Source organism: Tinamus guttatus, unplaced genomic scaffold, assembly GCF_059628265.1.
Source record: "Tinamus guttatus ecotype Peru unplaced genomic scaffold, ASM5962826v1 Tinamus_guttatus_pri_ptg000138l, whole genome shotgun sequence".
NCBI lineage: Eukaryota > Metazoa > Chordata > Aves > Tinamiformes > Tinamidae > Tinamus > Tinamus guttatus.
In genome coordinates, this window is record NW_028288672.1 from 5,411,989 (window position 1) to 5,424,620 (window position 12,632).

Genomic DNA, 12,632 nt, shown 5'->3' on the forward strand with positions numbered 1-12,632 from the left:
TGCACTTTAGCTGTCCTTGGAGTGTCACTGTGGTTGGAGGAGCAGCCCCACATGCTGGAGCCATGCAGGGAACAAGGCCACCTCCTGCCATGGGGAGCCAGCTGCTTGTCCAAAGGGGGTTTGTGGGATGGGCTGATGTAGCTCATCCCCTGTCCAAGGCCCAAGTCTGGCATTTGCACTGTTGCTGGTGCCACCATGTTCATCTCTCTGTTGGTTACACCTTGCAGAAGAAGAGTTTCCAGCTCTTCTGTGGTAGCTGTAAGGGTCAACCTTGCCAAGGCAACTGTTAAGAGATGGGTGCAACTACTCATGAACTCTGAGTAGCTCTTATAAAATGCTGACAATAATTTAGTTGATTTGCTTTGTAATTTGCCTTGTCATATTTCATGATGTGTGTATTTTGAAGGATTTTTTTTGTAGTCGGTTTGTTTGTACATAAAGACTCCTCTATCGTGTCTGTAATGCCTACAGTAGTAAACTAGTTTTATATCTTTGATTTTTTTTTCCTATTGTTAGTGGTAGTATTTTTGTAGTGTTTTGTTTTTTAAAATCTTCCATGAGATTCTTGGCTGTTTTGTAGGTTATTTTTGCCCTCATTATTATACTCCCCAAATTTTCAGACAGTAGCTTCTTCATGAGTTACCAGAAAGTATCCTTCTGTGGTTCTTATGGAGAAAAGAGAAATCTTGTCACTTAGATGCTGTTAATTCAAACTTTATTGGAATGGAACTATTGCAAATTTATGCTGATCTTCTTTAAATGTACTTGAAGTATTTGTTCAATGCAGAAAAATATATTTTTAAAAATGTTCACTCTTTTTTATATGAAAAATATAGCCAACATTAGCCTGTTTAATTTTTCTTATGAAGCCATTTTGCATGCAAGCAAAACACCATCTCATAATCCCTTTATATAGAGGATTGTGTTATGTTTGTGTCCACATGTAACTCTGTTTCTTTTTGTTTTATTATTTTATTTTCAAAGGTATTTCTCAAGAGTGACCGGGTCGCAAGAATGGTTCACAGTGGAGGATGTTCTGCAAATGACTTTAGAGATGTTTTTAAGAAAAACATAGAAAAAAGGGTCCGAAGTCTGCCGGAAATAGACGGATTAAGCAAAGAGACGGTGTTAAGTTCCTGGCTAGCCAAATACGATGCCATATACAGGGGAGAAGAGGACTTTTGCAAACAGCCGAATAGAATGGCGTTAAGTGCTGTCTCGGAGCTGATTCTGAGCAAGGAACAGCTTTATGAAATGTTTCAACAGATTCTAGGGATCAAAAAATTGGAACACCAGTTGATTTATAATGCCTGCCAAGTAAGTATTGAAGTCACTCGGTTCAGTTGTGTTCAAAATCTCTGCCCCCATTCCAGGTCACGGGCTTCCTCTGCCTGTGCTGAAGCCTTGAACGCTAGAGATCCCTTCAGTGCTAAGCTCATCTTCACACAGGGAAGGGATGAGACCTCTCAGAAAGGAATCTTTGTATTATTTGGTCACTGGAGAGGACTTGGAAAAGGAAATGCTAAAATATTTGATACTTATGCTCCAGAGACCTACTGAGACTCCTTATAGTGTCACAGCTGTAGTGATTTGGATGATTCTGCAGTATGGCCTATATGCCTGCATACGTGCGTATATCTTATGTATGTGTGTTTGTGCATACATTTGTGTGTATGTGTGTCCACCTTAAAAAGAAAAAATGCTCTTATAAAGACCTAGGTGACAAGTGGTCAGATTCAAGATGCTCTTGGCCAAGAATGATGTGCAGAGGAATACATTTATACTGATCCCGTGTCCAGAACTTGTGTTGATTAGAACTCAATATCCTTCTTTCTAAACACCATGTATGAAGCTAATTTGCACATTTTTACTTTTTTGTTTTGTTGGATAAACTTGTTTCCCCTAAACTGCAGAGGAAAAAAAATGAAGCAATCATATTCAGATTAGCCTGTATAATCTCATAGTGATCAATAATTTAAATGACACATGAAAATATTTTATCTGGACAATTTTCAATAGTGATGCAAGTATAAACTACTTGGATGGGTAGAGGGAGGGAATACTGAACACAGAGAGGTATTTTCCAAAAATCTTGCAACGATCCAAGTGGGTATAGAATTGAAACGGAGCTCATCTAACTTTTGAGCCTGCATGTGAAGTTGCACACCAGATTGCAGCCGAGCTATTTTTTCATATATCATGCTGAAGGCTGGTTTATAGTTGTGAGCCAACTTAGCACAGGAAGACACGAGGAGTCTTGGGCACTGCGGGCTGCCTCATTTATGGGGTAATTTGTCATAAAGTTAGAGAACTGTTCGATGACTGAAACTCCCCTAGTGTTTAATGCTTTTCACAACCATAGATTTTACTTTCATGGTATGAAAGTATAGTATTTCATTCTGAAAAAAAAATGTGAAGGCTTCTTATTTTGATTTTTAACACTTTACTAACAGAATAGAAGCAGAATGAACAGAGATCTTTTTCTTTTCTGCTTGCCCCATCTTTTCTCCTTTGACTCCAAAACTACATACATTTATATCACAGAGTTAGCTTTGAGGCATATAGGGTGCTAGCAAGATTGCGAAGGACTGAAATCTTGGAGAATAATCATGCTTAACTGTTGAAATGTTTTCAAGCTTATATCCAGCATTCCTGCTGTGGGTCCTAACTTTCCAAATATTTTAGTTTTCCTAGGCAAACACGACATTACTTTGCTGAAGGAGTTTCATTCTCCAGCAGTGCAGTGTTGTCCCTACACTTTGTAGCCTGTTCTTGTGTTCCAGTCAGGTACGCAGTATATTAAGGGTTGGAGGGGGCTATTCAACTGAAGAAAGACAACAGTCATCGCTTTCAGCAAGGGTATTGCAGAAAACAACTGATATTTGATAACGTAATGCCTTTTTGATGCATAAAGCCTTTATTTCTCAATATAGTTTTAATAAATGTCTTACTTTCAGACTTTTACTCCATTCTATTGTCAGTGTCTACGGAGGATGAGATGATGTAAAGTGAAAAATAAAAATGAAGTCAGATATGCATTTCAGCCAGCAGCAGCAGTTTTCATGCTCCCCAAGCAGCATGTAACTGTATTTGTATGAAAATGCTCACTTTCATTTCCCTTTGCCCACTGTTCTTAATACTACGGAGTTGCAGATAGTGATAATCAATAATGTCTGGGAGCTGTGAGATAAGTGAAAGTCTGAACAGATGCTAAAATTGTATTTTTGATAGAGATTTTGATAAGTTGGCTTCTGGCTTGTGTTTCTGAGAATCGGACCTTTTCATGAAAGTCTGGGTATTTTGCAACAGCTGCCCTTGATAGCAAGTCTGTACAGTTATAATTTGTGCAAAGAACTCTGTGCCTTTTTCTTTCCCTGTTTTTACCCTTTCAGCCCTTTGGAAATACTCAGCTGCAAAATGTCTTTCAGTGTCAATGATAAGGGTAAATTATTGTGCAGTTAGGTGTCTGGAAAAGAGACATAGATGCTATTTGTAACAGTAGGTGGTTTTGTCTGCTACCATTCTCCTCATGACTTTTTATGCACTTAGAAACTTTTCACTGGTCATCAGCTGCCTTTACCCCTCTCCCCATCTGTGCTAAATGGAGCATTCTTGTAGCTGTTAAACTTTGGATATCTTGCAGGAGCACTTCACACATTGCTGCTAGGTTGTCAGTTATGGCAGGTCTATACAGATCTGTATTGTTCGCATGATCTCAGCAGAAACAATGTTTCTTCAATTAACACAAGAACCTAACCAGTGATAAAGTATATAATGATATATAATGGTAGATGTTGTCAAATATAGTCCATGTAGCTGTGAGATTTTGGGCTTTTTTTTGCCTTTTTTTTTTTTTTTTTTGAAGAATTGCTTTTTGTGGCAGCTTGTTAGCATATGGAATACCTACACTTTTTCTTAGGTAGAGATCATTAGCAGGACAGGCATACTAAGACTTAGGAAGCTTCTTTCATGACCCAATTTTCAGCTTCACAACTTAAAGAAAGGCCAGCAGCTGTTACCAACTAGCTTTATCTCTTTGTGGTTAAAAGAGTCAGCTTTGGAAGTGTGAATGCTTTCACCTGATTTTTATCTGCATTGTGCTGCCTTGAGCTGTATTTTATGAGAGAGACATGATTGCCAGTTAGCTGGGACTTAATGATCTTGACTTGTTTTTGAGGTGCCTGGCCTCAGTGTTCTTGCAGTTTCTTTGATATCCTGATTTATAGAGATCAAACATGATATAGACTTTTTTGCTGATAACCTTATTTGAAGAAGAAAGTCAAGCTGAAAGTCAAACTCATACTGATGTGTGGTCATACACTATTATTACACAACTCCACCAAAACCAGAATTTCAGTATAAGGCAAATTATAATTCCACTCAGCACTCACGGTTTGTTTTATTTTGAAGGTACTTTTATAAGATTGACTTCTTTTGGCTGATCTAAGCTTATTTTCTTTTGAGGGGGAGGGATCAAGACTGGTTTTCATGATGAAAGAACTCTTGCAATTCACTTTTGAGAATAATGGAATGATTTTGGGGAAAAATCATTAGTTGAGTCCTCTGTCATTGACTTATGGGGAACCAACTATACTTCTGCTGGAAACAGCCTTAGATGATCCTTTAAGTCATAATTCTCTGTTTAAAAACCTTGTATTACCTCTGGTTTGCATCCTTGATTATCTTTAGTTTTTTCAAGATGTATCTCATTGTATAAGCATCTGATATGGAGAATGATTATATTGGATCTTCGAGAAATAAATGTTCACATTTTTTAATTATGAGAAATTTTCTGTCATAGAATTTCTCCCAAAGACAAGTCTGTTCATGATGCTCAGTATGACTGGACTCCAAGGATTCTTTCACTGAGAGCATGTTGCTGAAGTCCAGTTAATGCTGCACTTTCAGAAATCAGTCAAATTAAGAGCAATTTAATTCATATAAGGCCTTCAGGACTTTTGAATGTTTGTAACTCTGTTCCTTGGCCAAGATCCTAAAACTCAGTTCAGTTATCTCATGGGCTGCAGATTATCAAAAAGGCAATAATTAGGGTGGACTGTGAAGGTTATGGGTTTATGGGTAGAAAAATATGAAATAAATCTAGAGATAATCAAGGGTTACTGCATTTTTAAATGGTAAATTGAGAAAACTATATTTTTGCACACAGTCATGATGTAATAATGATATACTTTCAGAGGAGCCCAGTGTTTTAAAATTAAGTCATTGAGTCTATCAGCCTGAAAAAAGTTTCCTGCCTTTGGTACCAGAAATGTTCACATTGTGGGCTTTTCATATGTCATCTCTACTGGACTGTATTATCTGTAAATATATGAATATACCTTTCCCATACTGTGGTCTTCAAAGAAAATCTACTTTTTGATTTCTTTTTCTTCCTTTCTTCAGAGGAGAAATAGATCTGCCATTGTTTCTGAGGGAAAGGGAAATACTTCAAATCAGGTTTCAAGGGAGAAATAAATAGACATTTTTTCACTGGATTTTAAAGGCTGTCTTTTCTTCAAGTCTCTCTTGATTATATACATGTTATTTCAGCAGTTATCTTCTAAATATTTTTCATGAGCTTTTTCTCTTAGCATGAGAGAGATCTGGAGAGTTCTTTGCTGAGGATAGAAAAAAATGGATGCTTTGAAGAAGAATGTTGCAACCTTAAACACTCCCAATATGATTTATTCTAGAATGGGGCTATGAAAAATCCAGAATTAAGCTGAACATTGTACTTCTGGCCCATTTAGATTTTCAGCTTAGTAATTCTAGAGAGAAAAAAAAATGGAAGCCCCAAATGATCCATACCAAAACATACTGGTAATATATTAAAAAAAAAATAGCTTATGCATTAATAATGTTTTTTCATAATAGCAGAATTTTCTTGGGTGACATAGGGGAAAACTGCCGGACTGCCCCAAAGAGTGTTGATTAGCTCTTGCTTATTGTAGTGGTAGAAAAAAATGATGGGAAAATTGTCAAAGCATACTTGGAGAAGTTACTTGTTTTAGAATGTTTAAATATCTGACTGAACAAAACTTTAAAGTCTTGCAAGCTACATAATGGAAAAGTACTTGAAGTATTTTTTCTTTATAGATGAAGGAATACTGAGAAAATGCTAGAGAGAAATGGTGTGTTGGCAACAATAATGCATTTTCAGTACTTGAGATATTGCAGTATCCTTGTTACATTCAGCTATTGGATGAGTAAAATTAGCTTTGACATGTACATTTAAAAGGAGGACTTTGAGTAGGGCATCTTAAAACAGGGAAAATGTTCAAAGATTTGCTTGTGCAGTGTAAGCAATTAGTCAAGAAAAAAAATGACTAAGTTTCTTGTTTGTAATTACTTTTGAGATGAAGTTTAGGTTGGGAATTTTCTATTCCAGAGTTCTGGTTTTGCTTAGGTGGCTTCTGTTCCTCTTGTGTCTGGGTGTGAGATGAGCACGAGCTGTTTCTCACAGCCTAAAAGACTACTAACTCTCAGCGTTTGGTATTTACTTGTGTCCGGTAGGGTAGCACCCCTCCAGGCTTGTTGTCCTGTGCACCCCCTTTCTAATTGTAAGAGGTGAGTGACATTCCCTGAGCCAGGAGCACCACAGCCACCCGCAGAGAGAAGCTGGGAATTGTGCATCTCCCTAAGTCTGTCTTGTGCCTTTCGGTCATACTGAAGTATTGGAGTCTTTAGTGGTGGGTTTTCAGCTGAAGATCTTTCTTCCAAGCTATTTGTTTTTCTGAGAATTTTTTGGCATTCAGTGAATGTAGGAAACCAGCAACAGAATGCGCACCATAGCATAAAAAATTACAGAAGTTGTTTTTGTCTTTAACAGATTCTTTTAAGTGTCTTTTTTTTAACCTTCAGCTGAATTTCTTCTCCGAAAATACTCTTTGCAGCCTTCAAGAAGTAATTAATGACATTTTGATACTATGCTCTGTTCCAGATCCAATTAAGTTAAGCTGTCTCAAAACTCAAAGCCAAATATATCCAGCATGTAACTTGCACTCCTATTAACATCACCACTGCATTTGACTCAGTATGTTTAATATTACCAGCTGAGGATAAAGTTCCTCTGTTTTGGCGTTAAGCAATAAATTCATGCTTTGCAGTTGAATTATTTTTTGTTTGTTTGTTTTTAAGGAGAGATCATATGTCCTAAGGTAAGTAAATACAAGACAATTTTTGTTTTTACATAAATTATTAAAAACACACTTACAGACTAATAGGTACACTAATGTGCCTAACTGCTAGTCTTCATATGTATTTGAATGAATACTTGTGATCAAGTTGAAGAAGGTAACGATCCTCAGCATGAATTCATCACCTGTTCTGCTACAACTCAGTAGCATTCTGTATTAATATTCTTTTTATCAATTCAAAATGAAGCAGTTTTTCTGAGAACAGACACTTCTTCCAAAGGATCAGTCTGATTATTTAGGTCTGTTCCTCTGCAGGGTCTTCCATCTGCAGCTAGTGGGAGGCCAGCAGAAGCAGCTGACTTCAAAGATATTGCAAAGCTGAAAAAAGCCACAGGAAAAAAAATGAGTCAGTGTTTTCAAATCCCTCTCACTTACTGATACTGAATGTCTTGTTCAGAAGCTTAGCTGCCTTTGTGTCCCTGTTTTTTTTTTTTTCCTGATTTTTTTTTTTTTGGGAGGGAGAACCATCTTAGCTTATTAGCTCTACTTTCTTGAAAGGAATCTGTCATTTCCTTTGCAGATGGCTGAAGGAAAAAGTTTTTGAGTGCCCTCTCTCCAGTCACTCTGGAAGGAAAGGTGCAGGTAAAATTGGGAGTGAAATGGCTAACATATATAGTATATACACATATAGTAAATAAAAATATTTAAAGCAGATATATAAAAGCATAGGCATAACATAGGATAGATTCTTGAATGCAGTAATGCAATTCTGTATGTAAAATGGGTGAGGGATCTGCAGCTCTGTCCAGCTAAACTGTAATTTCAGTGTCTGTTTTCTGTCCACCAGGTAGGTGTTTTTGTTCTAAAAGAGAAAAGAAAAAACTCTTAGGCCACCTTTCTGACTATCTCCTCAGTTAATGCTGTCCTAATCTCTAGACTGTTGTCCTTAGAGGTTTTCCACCTCAAACACCCTCTCATCCCAACAAATACCCAAGGATTGATTCTCAACAGAAGAACAGACAGGGACATGCTCCTTGGCCTGCTATTTATTTCCATCTCTGATATTTTGTATTACAAGTCTCAAAGGTACTTGTTTATATCATCCAGATTCAGTTTGGTGTCACTGCTAAGTCTATTTCCTTTGTGAGCAGATGTGAAACATTTAAAACCACAGATATGTTTACAAGACTTGTGTGTGTTTGTCCCTCTATGGGTTTTCTAAAGATAGGTAGATTAATGCCATTTTAGTTTTAATCTACAATCATTAAAACACTTAGGAATAAGATTTTTCATGGTCAATAACATGAATAGAAAATACTTTCAGTCATCAATCTAAAAGCTTTTTGTCTGCTGAGGATGAGAGGTAAGACATAAGGAAAGCCAGGATTCATCTATACTTTTTAGAGTTTATACAAGTCTGTTTCTTGAGAATGGTTAAAAAAAAATGAGTTGACTTTTATATACTGGAGAAATCTGAAAGAAAACCTGGGCTGTTTCTTAGAAATGTTGGCTTCTGGCTGCTGTTAAAAGAAGCAATTGCATGATAAACCTGAACACTGAGGCTATGGCAAAAGAGAAAGCCCCACTGCAGATGATGGAGTTAGGGAACAGTAATTATTAGCCAATCCTTCTGTCAACTCTGAATTAACTGAAAAAAAATGGCAGGCTCTTGTAGTATGGGAACAGGAGGACTACTTATAAAGGAGGAAAATAATATGCTGACTGAGCCTCCAAAGACATACTAGTTTTTCACAAATCAGAAATTCATACTCCAATCAATCTGGTAGAGCCTTCTCCTCATACTAATTCTTTCATCAGAAAACTGGATACGGAGTAAGAGCTTGCCTGAAATATCTATAGGTCCGTAGTAAAATTTATCTGCCCTGTATTTCAGTGTTAGCATATTCAAGTGACTATTATGTTTTACACATGGATAGCAGACTTTCTGTAATAGGTCTTTTCTCACCACGTTAATGGTAGTAGTTTCCTGCTAATCACATGTTTTCAGAAAGGTGGAAGCTGGAAACTTATGACTTCTGGCAGCAGAAAAAAGGCTTCCTTTCTGTCTACTGTTGTTCAAGAACACTGGTTCATAATCCTGGTCAAAGGGGGAAGAGTAAGAACTATTGTGAAAAAAATTACATGTTGGACGCCTCAGATTATGAGATCAGGAGCATGAAGAGGAAGAAACAGCTGTTTGTATGTGGTGACTCCATCGGGCCTAGGATAAAGGTATCTTCCTGTTGGCCAGACCTTTTTACTTGCTTGTAGCCTGGCTATGTGATGTTGCAAATATTCAAATATATGTTGCTAAGGCCCATCTGGCCCTCACAAGCTTCTCCCTGTAAGCACCAGTGACCTGACCTTGAGGAGAAAAAGGTGACTGTAAGACTCTGGGAGCAAAGATGAAAGGGACAGTAACCCAGGTGTGACACATTCTTCCTGCCTAAGTGCTGTCATCAGTGAGGCTTTGGCTTCTTTGGTCATAGTTTTATAGCTTGTTTTAAGTCTGACTATTAACCTGACAAAGGTGCATGATTGTCTCTATTAAAATGGAAATACAGGAACAGGCCTGGGTGCATCAGGAGACAGGGACCTAATCCTAAATAGGTAAATGAGGAAGCAATGCATGTGAGAGAGACGTATGAGAGAATGCAAGGGAGATTTCCACATACTCCCTCAGAAAGAAGGGTGTTCAGAAACGTGTCTATACTGATGCACTGGGCAACAGAGAAGTCCAGAGTCTCTGAGTCAGGATTAGAAGGAAAAGAAATATTGGTGATGCTGAGATGAGGATCCCTTACAGTCCAGCTGACCAAGAGGATGAAACTATCTACAAACAATTAATGCAAATCTCTTGTTTGCAGTATTTCTGCCACCTGCCAGCCATCCACTACAAAGGTAACATGGCATTGTGCGAGCAATGAAGGATGTTTCCGGGTTATCCTGGTGACAGTTTCTAAACACAAATGCACAAGAACCAATCGGAGATAAGTCACTACTTGATCTGCTCTTCACAACAAGAACTGGAGTTAAATGTGGTCACAGATGGCAGCTGGACTACAGAAATCACTAGTTGACAGTATTCAGGATTTGAAGAAAGACTGAGCAGGCAGGCTGTCAGCTTACTCCTTATTTAAGGAATCACTATGAATAATATCTTGGGAAGCTGCCATGTAGGGAAAAGATGCCCAAAAGAGCTGGCTGATTTCTAAAGAAAACATACTGAGAGCTAAGGAACAAAACATCTCATTGTGCCAAAAGACTGGACATTATGGACATCACCTTAGTTGCTGGAGGAACTGTTGGAGCACAGCATTTTAGAATCTGTTTTCACACACACGAACAACAGGAAGGTAATCAGAAGTAGTTAACATGGATACCGAGAACAAATCATGCCTGGTCAACCCGGCAGTTTCTTTCATGAAACAACTGACAATGTGAATAAGTAAAGCAGCAAATAGCAATACACTCTGTAAGGTTTCTGATACTTTCTCCCCATAATAATCACATGGTGTGTACTAGCAGATGGTGTAATGAGTTTCAGTAGCCACAAGCTGTGACTTCAGAGGTTCAGAACAACCACTGGATAAAACTTCAGTGTGAAGGGAGTGCAGCAAAGAAAAAGCTCACCCTATGAACTGGTAGAAACTACTTCTTTAGAGGTTTTCAGGACAGCTTGTCATAACCATGGCTGGTCTCACTGAAAATAGTCAAGCAGGAGGTTGATAAAAATTGGAGAGTACCATAAAGTAGACCCTTCCTGTCAGTTGAATTGTGTATGAATCATTTAAATATGGGAGTAATGTTTAATGCAGAAGGTGGATTAGAGAAAGTGTGTACACTTTGTTATTGAGGTGTTTCAATTAAGTTGGAAAAATATTTGCCTGGACTCAGATAGAGTTGGTCTTCCTTTTGGGTTAACTGGTATGTGTAATGTTTACTAGACCAGTTTTCTAAGATATGTGTTATGAGAGAAGGTGGTCAGGAACATGGCAATTTTATGACTGGGACATCTTCTTTCAAAATAATAGATGTTGTCTCTTGCATTGCACAAAATTTCCCTCACCTGAAGGACATACCAGTTACATGCCCTTAAAGAATATTTTCTTCTTCCTTTTTGTCTTTCTCCTGATCACTAAATAGGCAGAAGCTTATGATACATAATCTCTATTTTTGACCTCATCTAAACGTGAGGTCCGATTCTCACCTCGTAACAGAGAACCCCACTGTGATCACTGGTAGTCCTGAGTGTGAAGAAAAAGAGAAAAATGAAAAATGAATTAATACATGATATAACACAAATCTGTAGATGAAGCTTACTTTTGGGCATATTAAGCTGTAGTTACATTCATTTTTGAACTCGTATGAAACTTTTTTTTTTTTCATTTTTCATGGTTAAATATGGATGTGTCATTAATGCCACTGACTTTTAGAGAAGGCAGCAATACAGAATATTCTCCAATTTATATTCTGCAATTGAACATACAGGAGAGAATGCTAGGCAATTTCTGTCATCTGGCTTCTCTACACATTATTCATAAGCATCTTGGATAATATTTCTACTCACTGATTGTCTTAATCGTTCTCCAAATTTTTTAGCTTTCTTTTTATAAGATAGTTATTAATATACTCACTAATGTATATATTTCAATACAGGTAAAGACTTTCAACTAAATACAAGTATCTTTCCTATTTGAAACTGGAATTGTTTTGTATGTCTCAGTGTCTTTTTTGGTGCCTTTTTAAAGCAATGTTGTATAGCTTCTTGATTTGTGAAAATCTTTGATAAACTGGTGCATTGATTAAAGAAAAGTTGTCAGCCTGAATTTTAAGTCTCCTATTTAGTTAAGTCAATCGCATGTAATTATTTGGGATAAATTACTGGCGTGACATTCAAGGTGTTTTTGCTTACTGAATACAATGCTCATTAACATTTATTACCCTAATTGCATATATTCCCTTTGGTTTCAACACTCCAAAGAAAATCTAATCAGTGATTAATAAGGCAAGAAAACACTCTGCATAATTCTGGGGGGAGAGCGTTGAGGAGATGCAAAAGTGAGGCAACTTCCTTCTGAAGTAAGCCTTAAAGCTCCCGTTTTTTTCATTTTTTTGGGGGCGGGGTGGGGGGGTAGGAAGGGGCAACTGGTAACTTAAAATCAGCGTAGTATAATCAAGTCATGCCAGTTGATAAGCTTTGCTGAAGTGACACCTCAAATTCAGTATAACTTCTGGAAACTATAAAACATTGCAAGCCCATTTAATGTTATAGAACATGAATACACACATGCTAACAGGGTTTGCATCCAAATCTTGAGTTTTTTGTCTTGGATATGGTAGTCTTTGTGCATGTGGTGGGAGAGTAGGAGAAAGGATGACTTCTTGAGAGGATCAGGAGATGAGTCATGGCTCTTTCAAGGCCCACTTTATCTTGAATGTGGAATGGTATTCCCAAGCCAGATCCTGAACACACCCTTTATTAAAAAAGATAGC

At 37.5% G+C, this 12,632-nt stretch overlaps 1 protein-coding gene across 3 annotated transcripts in view; it reads left to right on the forward strand.

The window, feature by feature from the left end:
• Positions 1–12,632, forward strand: part of CADPS2 (calcium dependent secretion activator 2) — a 284,907-nt gene that overhangs the window by 84,859 nt on the left and 187,416 nt on the right. For all 3 annotated transcript variants that reach the window (XM_088521873.1, XM_088521874.1, XM_088521875.1), the window contains exon 3: positions 985–1,317. In XM_088521873.1, the coding sequence (XP_088377999.1) occupies positions 985–1,317 (333 nt within the window). The remainder of the gene's footprint in view (positions 1–984; positions 1,318–12,632) is intronic.